The sequence below is a fragment of the Catharus ustulatus genome, chromosome 18 (assembly GCF_009819885.2).
Source record: "Catharus ustulatus isolate bCatUst1 chromosome 18, bCatUst1.pri.v2, whole genome shotgun sequence".
NCBI classification, from domain to species: Eukaryota; Metazoa; Chordata; class Aves; order Passeriformes; family Turdidae; genus Catharus; species Catharus ustulatus.
In genome coordinates this window covers 3,839,860-3,855,298 of record NC_046238.1, presented here as the reverse complement: position 1 = coordinate 3,855,298, position 15,439 = coordinate 3,839,860, and the positions used below count along the sequence as shown (strand labels likewise).

Sequence of the window (15,439 nt, the reverse complement as noted above, 5' to 3'; positions counted from 1 at the left end):
AAGATAAATAGAAGGAAATAAAAAGAAAAAAGGAAATAAAATGAAATTAAATGAAGGGAAATAAAAGGGAATAAAAGGGAATTAAATAAAGGTAAATAAAAGGAAATGAAGGTAAATAAAAGGAAATAAAAAGAAAAAAGGAAATAAAATGAAATTAAACAAAGGGAAATAAAAGGAAATAAAAGGGAATTAAATAAAGAGAAATAAAAGGAAATTAAATAAAAGGAAATAAAAAGAAAAAAGGAAATAAAAGGAAATAAAATGAAAATAAATAAAGGGAAATAAAAGGAAATAAAAGGGAATTAAATAAAGGGAAAGAAAAGCAAATAAAATAAAGGGAAATAAAGGGAAATAGAATGAAATTAAATAAAGGGAAACAAAAGGAAATAAAAAGAAATAAAATTAAGATAAGTAAAAGGAAATTAAAATAAAAAAGGTAATAAAAGGAAATAAAATAAAGATAAATAAAAGGAAATAATAGGAGATTAAAAGGAAATGAAAAAGGAAATAAAAGTAAATAATAGGAAATTAAAGGAAATGAAAAGGAAATGAAAAAGGGAATCAAAAGGAAATAAAAAAGAAATAAAAGGAAATTGTTGTTTGGTTGGAGAAGAGGCATAAGTGGAGCTGCCACAACCTGAGGAAGCAGCTCCTGCTCCCCAAACTGGGAAGGAAAAAAACTCTCCCAGCCCTGCTCCTGCTTTTCCTCAGGGCATTCCCCCCCAGCCCCCAAACCCGTGGCCGGTTTAACCTGCACGGTTTTACCCAGGACATTCCCAAACCCAGAATTCCTGTTATCCCCTGGGAGGAGCCACCCCAAACTCCCCAACATCTCCAGCCCAACTCAATTCCAGCAGCCCCAGCCCACCAGGAATTCCCAGACCCCTCTGCCCACCCCAGCAGGTTCCTACTCCCACAGGGAAGGAAAGAAGCCAAAAATCCCATTTTTATTTTTGTTCTTTTCCAATAGTCTCACTTTATTAGATACCACATCGAGAGAGGATGTTGTGCTGCATGCAGCGGAAGACTGGAGGATTTCTAATTCCTGTGGAACGTTTTTCTTTTTCTCTTAACAGTTGTAAACTGATATTTGGCTGTAAAATCACTGCATGCGAGTCTGAATGCAAACAGCAGTAGAAGAGGCTTTTAATTTCCTTTTTTTGCTTTTTTTTTTGTTTGTTTGTTTTTGTTTTCACCATTCCCAATCCATAGGTGCATGCTTTATTTACAACAAAAAGAAGTCATTCAGGGCAGGAATTACCATCAGAAAAACTGAGAAGAGAGGGGGCAGAGACCAGGGCCGTGGTTTTGCACAATACTGAGGAGATTGGCAAGTTGCACTTGATTTTTGGAGGTGCAAAGAGATGATCTGAGTGTCCTTTTCCCAAAGAAAGCAGGCTGACCAGGGAATGGGAATACAGGACAGCATAAGAGTAAGTGAGTTGTTCTGCACATACAAAGGAGGCTGGGCTGCTGCAGGACTGGGGGAAATTAAGGAATTGCTTCAATAATGGTTTTTAAAGGTTTTTTTTACCCTCAACCACACATTTCCTCAGCACATCTCCGTGCCCAGGTGCTGCTCTGGGTATGGACAGGAATGTTTGGGCAGGTCCATCCCTCTGGAAAGGATGGTGGCAGCTTGGAGCTGAAAAAGGGAGATCCAAGCGTTGACCCTGGATCCCAGCATCCCACAGCTCACCTGGGCCTGGAGCAGGGAGATTTCAGCACAGGATGATGAAACTGTCCAAAAGAACAGGATTGAGTGGCTCAACTGGCACAGAGGCAAGAATTCCATGAAAAAGGCGAAAATTTCCAGGTGTCCTCTTCCATTCCACCCCTCTGTTCACCCAGCCCAATCCCAGGATGGAGCCTGGGGTGGTGGGGGAGGATTCCCAGCTCTGGCTGGACCCTCTGGGGTGGCTGGGGAGGCTTTTCCCACCTGGAGATCCAGGGAGAGGGGAGCCTGTGTCAGGATGGGCCAGCTCAGCACTGAGGGGTTTGTGTCACCAGGGCTGGGGACACTCAGGGCACATCAGCAAAGTCTGCTGGGGGTGGGGGGGAGATACAGAAAATATCAGGAGAACAAAACTCATCCAGCTCCAGGGGCTGCAGGGGGAGGTTTCACACAACATGCACAGTGTGACAAAAAATTCCAAATATTCCATGGTGTGCTTCTATCCACAGGGCTGTGCTTGGGGATTTCCAGAGCCAGGGAATGGCTCCAGATCCAGGGAATTGTTCCAGAATCAGGGAATGGCTCCAGGGTCAAGGAATGTCTCCAGAGCCAGGGAAAGGCTTCAGAGCTAGGGAATTGTTCTAGAGCCAGGGAATGGTTCCAGAATCAGGGAATGGTTCTAGAGCTGGGGAGTGGCTCCAGAGCCAGGGAATGGTTCCAGAATCAGGGAATGGCTCCAGAATCAGGGAATGGTTCCAGAATCAGGGAATGGTTCCAGAGCCAGGGGATGGTTCCAGAGCCAGGGGATGGTTCCAGAGCCAAGGAATGGTTCTAGAGCTGGGGAAAGGCTCCAGAGCCAGGGAATGGTTCCAGAATCAGGGAATGGTTCCAGAGCCAGGGAATGGTTCCAGAGCTGGGAAAAGGCTCCAGAGACAGGGAATGGTTCCAGAATCAGGGAATGGTTCCAGAGCCAGGGGATGGTTCCAGAATCAGGGAATGGTTCCAGAGCCAGGGAATGGCTCCAGAGCCAGGGAATGGCTCCAGAGCCAGGGAATGGCTCCAGAGCCAGGGAATGGTTGCACTGCCCAGCAGCAGCAGCTGCAGAGTCTTTGCTCTCTCGCTCTCCAAGAAGCCCCAGGCCATCCTTTAAAGCACAGGCTGAGGATAAATTTGTGCAGAAAACTGGGAAAGATGAAAGAAAACCAAACCAAACCAACCCCAGTTTGGAAGATCTCAGACTGTTCCAGCCAACTCCAGGAGCTGGGGTGGTTTAAAGCAATAATCCTTGCACACATCATGGGCTGGGGGGAAGCAGCAGCTCCCTCAGCTTCCCTCCTGAGGAACAGCAAATCCTTGGGAGCAGGAGGGGTCTGAGGGGAGCCAGGATCTGCCTTCAGTCACTACTACACAGCTCAGAGGTGAAGAGGAGGTAGTCACAACCCTAAAACACAGCTAGAGCAGCGGAGCCCCCAATCCCTGGGGCGGAGGAACCAACCCAAACCTGCTTCCCTGCGAGCACAGAGCTCCCCAAACCCTCCTTGTCGCTGTTCTGGTGGTGGTGGTGGATCTTCTCAGCAAAAGGACACTGCTCAGGTGGGCCAGCCCAGAGGTGAAGCTCAAGCAGGACTCGCAGGATGACACTGGTGACACCGGGTTTGGCCTAACCACGACGACACGGACACCAGGCGGCGGTGACACCCACACCAAAGCCAAGGAGCTTTTTTCGTTATTGCAACTGAGGTATTGAGATCACACAAGCAGGACAGACTGATGCTCCCGAGCCCAGCACTGCCATCTCCAGCTGGAGGGGAGGCTGGAGGGACACAGAGCGTCAGAAACGCGACGGGAACGCTGCCACGGGACCAGGGAGAGAGAGAGGGGGGGGAACAGTCAGGAGGGAACTATTGCTTGCCAAAATTACACACCAGGAGAGCTCAGCAGCCTCCCTCCCCCAGCTGAAAATAAATAAGGGAGAATAGAAAAGATCTTGTTGGGGTTTCAGTGGAGGGGAGGATGGAGGACCCTGGGATCAGAGGCTGTAGCAAGGCGTGGCTGCGCTGGAAGACGGGACACCAGGGACACCAGGGACCTGCAGGGGTGTGGCACAGGGTGGGGAGGGCCGGGCAGAGGCTCCCTTTAATCGCTGGCCACGTGGTTCTCGTTCTGCAGGGTGTGCCAGCGCTCGATCTTCTTGTCCTTGTTCTTCAAACACTCGTACCAGTGTTTCAAGCGCTCGCCCTTGGCCGTGATTCCCAGCTGGCAACCACCTGGGAAAAGAGGAGAAGAGCAGATTTGTACCCAGAGGTGATGCTGATGTTCCAGGAAATCCTGCCATGGGGACACATCTCACACCCTGCAATGCTTTTTCTACCTCCTGGATTAAAAAAAATTTAACAGAAATGCCTGGAGAGGTTTTTCCTGCCCAAAATATATCCCAGGATGCTGGAGGTGGGGCAGGGTGGGGTGCACCCACCAGATTCCATCACCCCACCTGGGCAGGTGACCCAGGCCTCCCTCCCATCCAGCAAATCCCATACCAGGCACCAAATCCCTGCCCCGAGGGCAGAGACTTCCAGCTCCTCACTCACCGATGTAGTCATTGGATTTTCCGATGTCGTAATCCCAGACGGAAATGTCCAGGGATTTCTTGGCCAGGTCGCTGTGTTTGATGTCATAGAAGAACTCCTGCAGAAATGGGAACACTCACAGCACACCCCAAAGATGACACACCCTAAAAGCTGCAGTTAAAGGGCTGGACCTGGATTCAAAACCCAGGGAGAGGATGGTTAAAATAGAATTAATGAAGGAAAAACGCTCCTTCCCTGTGGCACATCTTTTCCCTTGCACCTACGTGAGCCCTTTCCAGGTGTCCCATCAAAGCAGCACCAGTGGAGAATTCCCAATTTCCACCCCCAGGAATGCTCATCCCACCCACATCCCCAGCTGAGAGCTTTCAGGGTGTGTGGTGCTGCCATGGCAAAGTCATTCCCAAAATATTCTTGGGCACAGGAGGGGGGGAAAGGAGCTTGAGCAAAGAGCCAGACCTTGGGGAGTTTGTCTTCCACCTCCTCCACTCAACACTGTGTTCAGAGAATTGATTTAATAATATTAAAAATTTCCATCCATACCTCGTTAAACTCAGGATTCAACGTTTTCTTCTTAATCTGTGTCTTGTGCTTGGCCTTTTTTCCCATGTCAGGTTTCAGCCAACTGGGGGCAACAAAAAACAGCTCAAAATTCAAGTGCAAGAACAGTGGGAGTTTATAAGCTTAAAAAGTGAGTTTCTGAGCTGGAAGAGATTTATTTAGGGCCAGCCTCCCTTCCCACCTTCCAGAGGATGTGGGAAAAGTGTGGGGCTGGGGCTGTGCAGCCTGGTTGCAGATCCAGAACTCAATTTAGGACAGGGATTAATTAGATCTCTGTTAGAAGCTGATTTAAAAATGTAAAACCACCATCTTCTGTTTGTGGAAATGGAGAATACAACAAATAAAGAGAGACAGGGAAGGGAAACTGCTCAGTTCCACTGAGCTCCAAAGACATGAGCAGAATATGTTCAACATGGGAATGACTGAAAGGATTTTTGGGAGAACAGAGGTCTTTTTCTGAAGGCAAAGGAAAAAAAAAATCAGGAGCAAAACCCCCACCAGGAAAGGCTGCAGGGACCTCTCCGTGGTGCAGCTCATGAAGTCAGAATAAAAACTTTATTCCCCCACATTCCCAGGAGCCATGGGGGTTTATGGGGCAGCAAGTGGGACACAGAAGGACATGAAGCCACCTCTGTCCTGCAGCCAGCGAGGGTCAGAGGTGGAGAGAAGGACCCCCCTGTCCTTGGATTCCCACCCCACCCTTGATGAGTCACAGGTGGGAATCCCACTCCTATGGATCCCAGGGAAGTCGGGCACCTCCAGCTTGGGCTGCAGCCCCAAACCCATCCCCACATCCCTCACACATCCTTTGCTTGCAGACAGACATCAGGTGATCACTCGAAGGCTGGGCTCCTTGACCTAGGCTGCAATGTAAAGATGCGCCCAAGTTTGTATTCTATCACCATCTGTTAAAACCAGGTGGGGCAGTGATTCTTATCTCTGAGAGAGATATCCTCTGTTAATGGGCCAGCTGTTAAACACCAGGTGGGGCAGTGTTCTTTATCTTTCCCATGATCCATCCTTCCTCCAGGAAACATCTCCTGTTAATGGGCCATGGAGTCCCACTGCATGACTGATAAAATTCCATCATCCCACTGGGAGATGCTCCAGCCAGGGGGAGGAGCCAAGCATTTCCTACCTAGATAAAATCTGAGATTTGGAACACCAAAGCAGCCCTTACCCACTGGTTTCCAGAGGACAAGAGCTACAGGATCACCACTTCAACAAGACCACTCCATCCAGATTGCTACCATCAACCTAACCAGTGGGGTGCCAGGTTGTATTCTGACTCTGTCAGTGGTTTTCTTTTGTATTGCATGCATTTTCTTTTCCTTTTTTTTTTTTTTTTAAATTTCCTATTAAATTGTATTTCTGACTTGGAGTCTCTCACTCATTTTGCTTTCAAACCATTACACTCCTGAAGTCTTTACCACCCTTTAACAATTCTGGGATTCTCCATGAGGTAACCACAGGATCTGGGCATTTGGGGAGCGCCAACAGACCCAAGGGCTGGGTCAGCATCTCTGACCTGCACCCACAATGGGAGCACCACCCTGCTGAAGCACAGCTCCTGCTGTGCCAGGGCTCTCCTTGGCCAGTCTGAGCCATTCCCAGCTCACTCACAGCTTGACAAAGGGATCTGAGTATCCGTTGGCATCCATGGCCGCCAGGTGCACGCAGCGCACGATGCCCACGATGAGCCCGCCCTGCTGCGTGCTGTACATGAGGGACACCAGGATCTTGCCGCGCTCCTCCACGTCCCCACCGCGATCCACCTGCGGGAGGGAGCCGGGACAGCAAAGCTCAGCCGAGGAGCTGAGACGGGGAATTGGAGAGGAAGGAATTCATCAAAATGAGCTAACCAGGACAATGAGGAATGCCTGATGTTGGGGTGCAAGGCTACCAGTGATAAGTGATAAATCCAAAACCTTAAACCAGCAAGATCTAATCTCAAGGTCTGGAATGTGCCCAAAGGGCTAAGACACTGGAGGCAAAGATGAAAAGTTCAAGTGCAATGAAGAGTTTGGAAGGCGCAAGCTCAAAAGGACTTTTGGTTCATTTTAATATGAAATGAGGGGAGGCTGGACTGAATATTTATTAGGGATATTGTGTAATTCTAGGCTGTTAGGGGATAAATAGAGCCGTAGTTTGAAGTTTTGGGGTGCACACTTTGGGGAGCTATCCCCGTCCACCTCAGCGCTGAATAAATGCATACCTACTTTATAACTCTCATTTCTCACGAGTTATAGAGTCAGAGCAGGAGGGATGGGATGGATACCAGGGAATGGGATGGGGGATAATGGGGTTTACACACAGATGGAGCTCATCCCGCTCCCAGGACTCACCTCCTCTTCGTACAGAGCCATCCCACGGGATGCGCCGGTTGTCCCGGTGCGCTTCGTCTGGGGTGGGAAAGGGATGAGGAGAGTGCCATGAATGGCTGGGAAGGAACCATCCCACAGCAAAATCCTGGGATATGCATGCAGCCCAGCTGCTGCACTGGGGTCTGGAGGGTCCATCTGCTCCATCAACCCCACTCCAACAGATCCAACAGAGGGCAGAGCAACCTGTCCCCTCCTCTGCGGTGACATCCATCCAACAGGAGTCACATCCATCCTGGAGTCACTTCCCATGGATTCCCACCATGCTCTGATCTCCTGGCCTTGGGATGTCACATCAGCCCAGGCACAGGTGGGAATCCAGCTCCTAAAGGTGCCAGGGAAGTCACCAACCCCCACAGCCCATCCCTGCATCCCTCAGGTGCCATTTGTTTGCAATCCCAATGGGAACAGAAGGAATTTTCATGGACACTCACTGGGATTACTCTCTCCAGGCAGATGTTGAAGTTCTTTTTCTGGTTGGCTTTGAGTTTTTTCAAGGCAACTCTGGTTTCTCCGATAAACTCGTTGTGGCCAAATTTGTCCTCGTCACACACGGAGATCCTGGAGGGAAGAAGGAAAGGGGAACATCAACCAGGGGCACTGGAAAAGCAAAGAAAAGCCCCCCAAAACCTAGCCTTGATCTGGATTTCCTCTGACCAAAAGCAATTAAATTTCTAGCTTGCCAAAAATAAAAAGTAAAAATTCAACATTTTTAATATTTGCTTTATGATGTTGCAAGAAATCAAGAAGTGGAAGTTTCCTGAGAGGGGAAAGAGCTATAAATTTTGAGAGATATTTTTAGGGATTTTTTTTTCTGCTAAATCAGCAGAGATACACATCTCTATGATGATAAAAATTGTAGTATAATCAATAATTTACTGTTAAATGACAAAGTCAAAATGCCAGTTTTCCTCTCTTTAAAAAAACATCCAGATAAGCAAATTCATGTTGATTTTAACTCAAAACTGCATTTCCAACCCTGCTGCACTCCTGGGGGCGATGCTCTGAGTGAGGACACCCCAAACCCCATCCTGCCCTGTTGTGGGATCCCTGGGCCCGTGCTGGAGGGTTTTCTCTCCTTGCCTGAGGGTTTTCCTCTGCATGTCCTCGTCGGTGATGCCGTGGTACACCAGGGTCTCGTTCCACACCGGGTTCCGGGTGTTGCGCAGTGTCTTCGTCCTCAGCTTGTTCGACTGTGGGGTCAAAAAAACACGGAGGAGTTACAGCCCAGAATCCTTCCCTGCCCAAATTCCAGCTCCTGGCAGGGATGCCCCATCACATCTGGCACATCTGGGGGCTTGGTGAGGTAGCAGCTCCAGGGGAGCATCAAGGTGGGATTTTGCAAGGGGGCTTGGTGATGTGTGAGAGCCTGGATTTTGTCACTCCCTGGGGTTTATTCCCTCAAGGAGAAGGGAAAAAGGTGCCCAGGGCAGGCTGTGGGGGCTCAGGTCACAGCTGCCATGGTCTAAAGGAGGTGGCAGTGGGGAATTGAGGAGTTGTCACTTGTTTGCATGTCTTTCACAACCATACATTCAAAATTAAAAAAAAATAAAAATTAAATATCAGTAAATGAGAGCGACAGAAATCAAAGCAATTCCCAACGTCACACCCAGATTTCCTCTGTACCCAGGAATCCCCTGTGCATAAAGCAAAGCTGTAAAATCAATCTAATTATTTTATTATCAGTTTTCCCCTGGTTTTACTCCTGGTTCCTCTGAGCAAAACTGCTGCATCCTCTAAGCAAAGAGCCAGCACTGCTGGTGGTCATTCCTTCCTCTAGATTTGCCCACCAAGGTGAGCTCAGCTGGCTGGGGAGGGAGATTCCCAGGAATTTCCATCATGGAGCCACAGTTTCCCCCACAGTTCTCTCCCCACAGCCCAACAAGAACGTGCTGCAGCTTCCAAGCAAATGGATAATTCCAGCCCTGGCCATAATTAGATTTTGGGGCAGATGTTTTGTGAAGCATTAACAGCAATGCCTCCTCTGGAGCTTCCCTCCATCCCTGAGCAGATTCCTGCCTGCAGGATGAGCTGTTCCTCAGCTCTGGGAGAGCATCTGGGAGCATCGTCCCTGTTTGGAGAAACCCCTGGGGAGAAGAGCAGCGAGCAGAGAAATCAACAGGAAAATCTGATCCAAGGGAGGGACCTGAGGGGGATTTGAGAAACCTCTGCTCCATCCCCAGCACCAAAGCTGGCAAAGCCTCACCTTGCTGGCTCCAGGCAGGAGGTGCAGCTTCACATAGGGGTCAGCCAGGCCATTGGAATCCATTGGTTTTAACCCCTGAAAAAGGGTAAACACAGGATGTGAATCCTCCTTCAGCAAAGCCAAGGAAAAGAAAAAGCTGCCTGTGAAAAACTCAAAGAGAAAATGTGTTCAGTGACCCAAGAGCCTCTGCCCCGAGCAGCTGTGAGTGCCAGGATGTACTGAAACGTCCAGCCCATCCCTGGAAAAATCAAAATTGTAGGATCACAGGATAGTTTGGGTTGGAAGAGACCTCAAATATCAGCAAGTTCCACCCCCTCCCATGAGCAGTGACATTTTCCACTATCCCTGCTCCAAACCTGGCCTTGGGCACTTCCAGGGATGGGGCAGCCACAGTTTCTCTGGGAGAACTGTTCCAGGGCATCACAGATCTCTTGGAGCCCCAACCCTCCCCAGCCAGGAGCAGCTGTGCCTGGGATCTCCCAAGGGAGCAGCCTCTGCCAGCAGCCACAGGGCTTCCATCCCATTGTACCAGAGAAACTGGGAGCCAGATGGATTCACATCGAGGAAAAAGGAGGAAAAAAGAGGAGTTCTTGCCTTGGCCTTGATGAGGGTGCAGTGCAGGGAGCTGTTGTCCTGGTCGTAGAGCAGGCTGAACTCCAGGGCTCCCAGCGTGGCTGACAGCGAGGGAGGAGGAAACAACCTCGTTAAAACCCCAGCCAATAACTGCATTTAATCATCCCCGATTAGCAATAATTAGAAAGATTTGCGGGTCAAATGTAATAAAAGCTGTTTAATGCAGTGAGACTGTGCTGGCAGCGGCCAAACCACCACAAATCCGGGCGGGTTGGGGAGCTGAGCACAGCTCTGCAGAGCAGGGACTGCCCAGGGAGAGCAGCCTGGGGCTTTGGAGCTGACTCCAATATTCACCAGGCAGAGCAGGAGGAACCCTACCAACCCTTCCCACCCTGGGGGGATGCTCCAGCTCGGGACAGCACCTCCTCCCAATGCTGGGGTTCAGTTTTGGCTTGTTGAAAGCCAGCTCAGGCTCGTGTTGCTTCATCCCAGGGATGAAGAGCAGGCACAGAGGGCACCAGCTGCTCCAACCCAAGCACTTGCTCCCTGCCCCAAGCAGCTCTTCCCACCCAGGATGTTCTACCACAGATCTTCCCCCTCAAATCCCCACCCCAGCTCCAAACCCCGCAGGGGAGCCGCATTCCCCAAGGATTTTCCATGCTGGAGACCCCCGCCCAGCAACCTCCAAATCCCACATTTCCCAGAGAAACTCCCACCCTCGCTGGGTACGTACTGCCTTCATCCGAGTCGTAGCTGTTGGCATCCTCCTCCTCCTCCTCTCGGGGCTGCTGCTGCCGCTGCGGGGCCGCGGATGCCGCCGGGGGCTGCGGGGCAGCCGGGGGCTGCCAGGCTGGCCTGTCCTCCCTGCCGGGGGGGACAAAGCCCCCTCCCCGCTCCGGGGGTCCCAGCGGGGGGCTGGCTGCGGGAGGAACCCCCCGTTAGCCCCCCGGTGCCGCAGTGCCCCCCAGCCCCCCGCAGCCAGCCCGGGGTTACCTTGCCTGTCCGGGAAGCGGGCGGGACCCCCGGGACCCGGCCTTGCTGCTGCTGCTGCGGCCGCCGGTGCTGGGGACAGAGGTGGCATCACCGGGCTTGGCTTGGGACATCGCCTCGTGCCCTCTGCCACCGCGCCAAGCCCGTGGGGTGTCCCCAGGGGCCGCCTGGGAGCGTCCCCATCGCGTCCTACCTGCGGCTGCTGCTGCCGGGGCGGGCCCGGCGGGACCGGCGGTGGCGGGCGGGGGTGGCCGCTGGCCCTGCACCGAGTTGGTTCTCTTCACGCCTGCAAGGACAAGGGACAATCAGCGGGGAGCAGCCGGTTTTGTGTCCCCCATGTGTCCTTGTGTGTCCCCCACGTGCCCTCGCAGGGACGCAGAGGAGCGCGGCTCTCACCGGGGCTCCTGCTGACCCCGCTGTCGCCAGCCTGGTCCCGGCTGTCGCTGTCCCCAGCGGTGTCCTCGCTGCCGCACGGACCCGGCCGGGTCTCGGCCACTTTGCGGCTCCCCCGGGCGGCCGCTGTGGCGTCGAGGCCTGGATGGAGAGGGATAAAGGAGCAGTGAGGCTGGAAAAGCGAGCTGCCATCCCTGGGTGCTGCCCAGCCTGGGTACCAGCAGCAGGGGGACAATGGGTACGGCCACTGCAGCACCTCCAGAGCTCCGGGCACTGCAGCAGGAGGGCTCTGCACCATCCAAGCTGCACGCAGAGCTCAGGAAATGCCCAAGGACGCGAGAATCCCATGGGAAAACAATGCCTGAGGTATCCATCACCTGCTCCTCAGCACCCATCAAACCCCTGATGGCATCACAGCTCCACATGCCTGGGATGGGGAGGGGGGTGTCACATTTTCCTTCTGCTGATCATCTCCCATTTATTAAGGAGACAGCCGTGGCAGCTGCCTCTGCCTCTCCCTTCCATCACCCAGCAGCCGCCGTCCCAGCGGATAAATCCCAGCCCAGCGCTCCGGGTGATGAATTGCAACCCCACGGACGTGACGGGAAAGGTCTCGGCGCTCACCTGGCTGCTGCTGGAGACGCCAGGGATAAATCTTTGCCGTGACATAAATGGGCTGTTTCTCCTTGGCTGGGCTCTCAGGGTCACCGGGCGCGAGGACAAAGCGGAACGCAACAGATTGTGGGGGGAAAGGGGGAGGGAGAGAGGGAAAAACACCGGGAATGCTGAAGAGCAGGGAGGGGGGAAATGAGCGTCCAGGAGCAGGAGCCCCGTGGTGCAGAGAGAGCAGTGCAATAAATAATTTTCCAAGGGAGCTGTAGGAAAATCATGGGCACGGCAGGAGCATGCTGAGCACGGGCAGGGACGTGCGGAGCTGGCAAAGCCTTCCCGACTCCAGGAGCCGTGGGATTAATAAAAGCTGCCTGTGGGGTGAGGGGTTTAACGGCACCAGCTACGGGCGTGATTAAATCGCCTTAATTAAGTGCTTTCCCAGCTGCTCCTGCATGGGAAGAGAGAGATCAGTTGGGAGCATCAGAACCTAAAGACTGGGATGGAGGGGACCATTCCAGGCAGGAGCTGTCCCCTCTGCCCCTCTCTGCCTCTTCCACAGAGCCAAGGAAGAGCTGGTTTGCTGCTCCCAACTTAATGATCACCCAGATGAGGAGCAGATGGTGTTGAGGGGGATCAGAGATCCTCATCCCCTTGGTATCCATGTGGAAGTGTGGAAATGGGGGCTGTTAGAATGAATTCCCAAGGAGTGCTCCTCACTCTCCACATCTCCCTGACAGCAGTGGGGGTCAGGCTCTTCCCCCAGGGAAGAAGTAACAGGACAAGAGGAAATGGACTCAAGCTATGTCTGGAGAGGTTTAGGCTGGGTATTAGGGGAAATTTCTTCACTGGAAGGATTGTCCAGCCCTGGCACAGCTGTCCAGGAGTCCCCATCCCTGCAGGGGGATTTAACAGAGTGGATGTGCCCTTGGGGACATGGGGCAGCAGTGGCCTGGTTGAACTCCATGGGATTTGAGGGCTTTTCCAAACGGAATGATTCCACAACTGGAAGTGCTGGAGGGTGCAAGGAATAACCAGAACAAGCCACTGCTGCATCCTCACCCTGCTCTGCCTCCCGTGCACAGCACAAGGCTCGGCTGCTCCATCCCCCACACACAGGCCAAGCCCCCACAAGCCTCCTAAACATTCCCCGGGAGGTTTTCCAAGGACTGCCGTTAAATAACCAGAAAAAAAAAAAAAAGATAAAACCGCCTGCCCCTCCCAGCAGGACCCACCACCCACGGAGGCGGCTCTGGAGCGGCAGCGGCTCAGCCCCGGCGTGTGCGGGAGGTGGGGAAGCCCTGGAATAACCCTGGAATAACCCTGGAATAACCCGGGCATCCCCCGCAGGGTGGGCAAGGAGAGGCCCCGCTGCAGCATCCCCGGGGAAAACTGTGCAGGAAAACGCCTTGGGAATAGAAGGAGGCAGGGACAGAGCTCGGCACAGGCACAGGGAGGGGACAAAGGCCGGTGCTTACCCTCGGTGTCCTCGGCATCCGCCTGGCCTTGGGGGCACAAACAGAGCGAGAGGGGGTGAAGCTGCTGCCCACGCACCCCCAACCCCATCCCGGGACACGCTGCCACTGTTTCCCAGGATTTCCTTATTTTATCCCTATTTTTTCAAGGCTTCTCCATCACCACATCCCTACCCAGGCACTGCCCAAACTCTCTGTCGGGCACCCTGGTCCCCACCCAGCTCTGCTTTGCTCGAGGATGTCCTGCAAGCCCATCCATCCCCACTTGGGAATCCTGGATAAAACATCTCCAGGCTCCACGGCTTAGGACACAGGCAGCAGCCCCACGACTGCTGTGGATGCTTTTCCCCAGAGTTTTTCCTTGCTGAGGATGAGAAGGAGCCCCAGAGCCTCTCTGGCCGTGCTGGGGGGGCAGCACCCGCTGTCACCTACCTCGGGTGGGTGCCCGGGAGGGGATTTTGGGGTCAGGGGTGGCTGGCTCGGCCGGGCGGGGCTCGCTCGGGGTCTGGGGTCCCTTCTTGCTGACGGGCATCGGCTGTGGCAGCATCTGCTTGGGCAAACCCTTGAAGAACCAGGCACCAGAGCGTTTCCACACCTGTGGGAGCAGAGTCAGGGCAGCTGGAGAATGTGTGACCCCACATCCCCACCCTGCAGCCCATCCTGCTAATTAATTAATCAATTAATTCTCCAGCTCACGCTGCAGCAGCCAATCTCTGCCCATAACATCGCTCTGGACACCCAAACCTTTATTGCCATGAGCTTTGTTTTCATTTTGCGTAGAAAACAAAACCATCCTGTAAGAACCACGCTGAGGCAGCGGCTGGGTGGCCCCTGGGGGGTGGAGTCGGTGCCATCTGGGGGGTGGGGACAGTGGGGACAGCAGGGACAGAGGGTCAGGGTCACTCTCACCTCCCGCTGCTCGCTGCAGATCTTGCAGAGCCAGATGGCCTGGGGCCGGTTGTTGGTGGTCTGCACCCCGCACTTGGTGCACACATTCTGCGGGCAAAACAAAGAGCTAGGTGACACCAGTGCCACCAAAATGTCCCCAGCAGCAGCAGGGTTTGTGCAACCACAGCTTTGCCTGCACAACCACCCGCGACTCTGGCTGTGGAAACTCATCCTCATCAACATATTGAGTGAGTTTTACTTCTGGTACTAGAGGAAAAACTTGTAAAACTTCTTTCAAGGCCTGTCTGTAAATCCTTGAGGTCATCTTGTCCATCTAAGCTGATGTTTTCTCCCTGTATCAGGATCTTCCCACTTGTCTTGGGCTGCAATACAGGATGTGACCAAAAGTATCTGTTCTGTCACCATCTGTTGTGACCAGGTAGGGCAGTGATCCTGATCTCCATGGGAGATATTCTGCTAATGGGCCATCAATTGAAACCAGGTGGGGCAGTGTTCTTTATCTCCATGGGATATCTCCTGTTCATGGCCATGGTTTATAAACCAGGTGGGGCAGTGCTTTTAATCTTTTCACAACCCATCCTTCCTCCTGGGAGTTATTTTCTGGAATTTTACTTAACAGTGTGCAGAGGTTAGGTACCACTGGACATTGATCTGTGTTTTGTTTGTTCACTGCTCTCAGCTCTTGGACAAGCCTGCATGTCCCGTTCGATTTTCTTACCGCTGATGTTGGGACTGTTGAGGGGACACATGCATGGCTCTAAAATTTCCCAAAATCCACAGTGTCCCCGAGGTGGGGAGGGGTTTGTGGGGTTCAGGGGGGGTGTCTCACCTTCTTGCAGTCCTCACAGACGACACAGGCTTGTCCCCTTGTCCCCAGCTGCTCCCCGCAGAGGATGCAGCGGTTCACGCCGTCCCCCAGCACGCTGCGGCGCATGTCCTCCAGCCGGGTCATCAGGCGCCTGGAATGGCACAGGGAATGCCGGGAATGGCACAGGGAATGGCAGGAGAGGTGCTGGGAATGGCAGGAATGGCACAGGGGATGGCAGGAAAAGGCCAGGAATGGCAGGAATGGCACAGGGAAT

General features: G+C 52.8%; 1 protein-coding gene across 6 annotated transcripts in view; it reads right to left on the bottom strand.

Annotated features, from left to right (window-relative positions):
• Positions 1-944: 944 nt before the first annotated feature.
• The window catches only part of RPH3A (rabphilin 3A), a 30,799-nt gene continuing 16,304 nt past the window's right edge, over positions 945-15,439 (bottom strand). For 5 of the 6 annotated variants that reach the window (XM_033075601.2, XM_033075603.2, XM_033075604.2 and 2 more), the window contains 17 exons: positions 15,187-15,316; positions 14,358-14,444; positions 13,881-14,043; positions 13,452-13,478; positions 11,368-11,505; positions 11,165-11,257; positions 10,975-11,043; positions 10,715-10,900; positions 10,003-10,082; positions 9,409-9,483; positions 8,286-8,395; positions 7,637-7,763; positions 7,167-7,223; positions 6,445-6,596; positions 4,804-4,885; positions 4,264-4,360; positions 945-3,942 (listed from right to left, as the gene is read on the bottom strand). In XM_033075601.2, coding sequence (XP_032931492.1) covers positions 3,812-3,942; positions 4,264-4,360; positions 4,804-4,885; positions 6,445-6,596; positions 7,167-7,223; positions 7,637-7,763; positions 8,286-8,395; positions 9,409-9,483; positions 10,003-10,082; positions 10,715-10,900; positions 10,975-11,043; positions 11,165-11,257; positions 11,368-11,505; positions 13,452-13,478; positions 13,881-14,043; positions 14,358-14,444; positions 15,187-15,316 — 1,804 coding nt within the window. In that variant the 3' untranslated portion in view covers positions 945-3,811. The remainder of the gene's footprint in view (positions 3,943-4,263; positions 4,361-4,803; positions 4,886-6,444; positions 6,597-7,166; positions 7,224-7,636; positions 7,764-8,285; positions 8,396-9,408; positions 9,484-10,002; positions 10,083-10,714; positions 10,901-10,974; positions 11,044-11,164; positions 11,258-11,367; positions 11,506-13,451; positions 13,479-13,880; positions 14,044-14,357; positions 14,445-15,186; positions 15,317-15,439) is intronic. The other variant, XM_033075605.2, reaches the window with a different exon arrangement.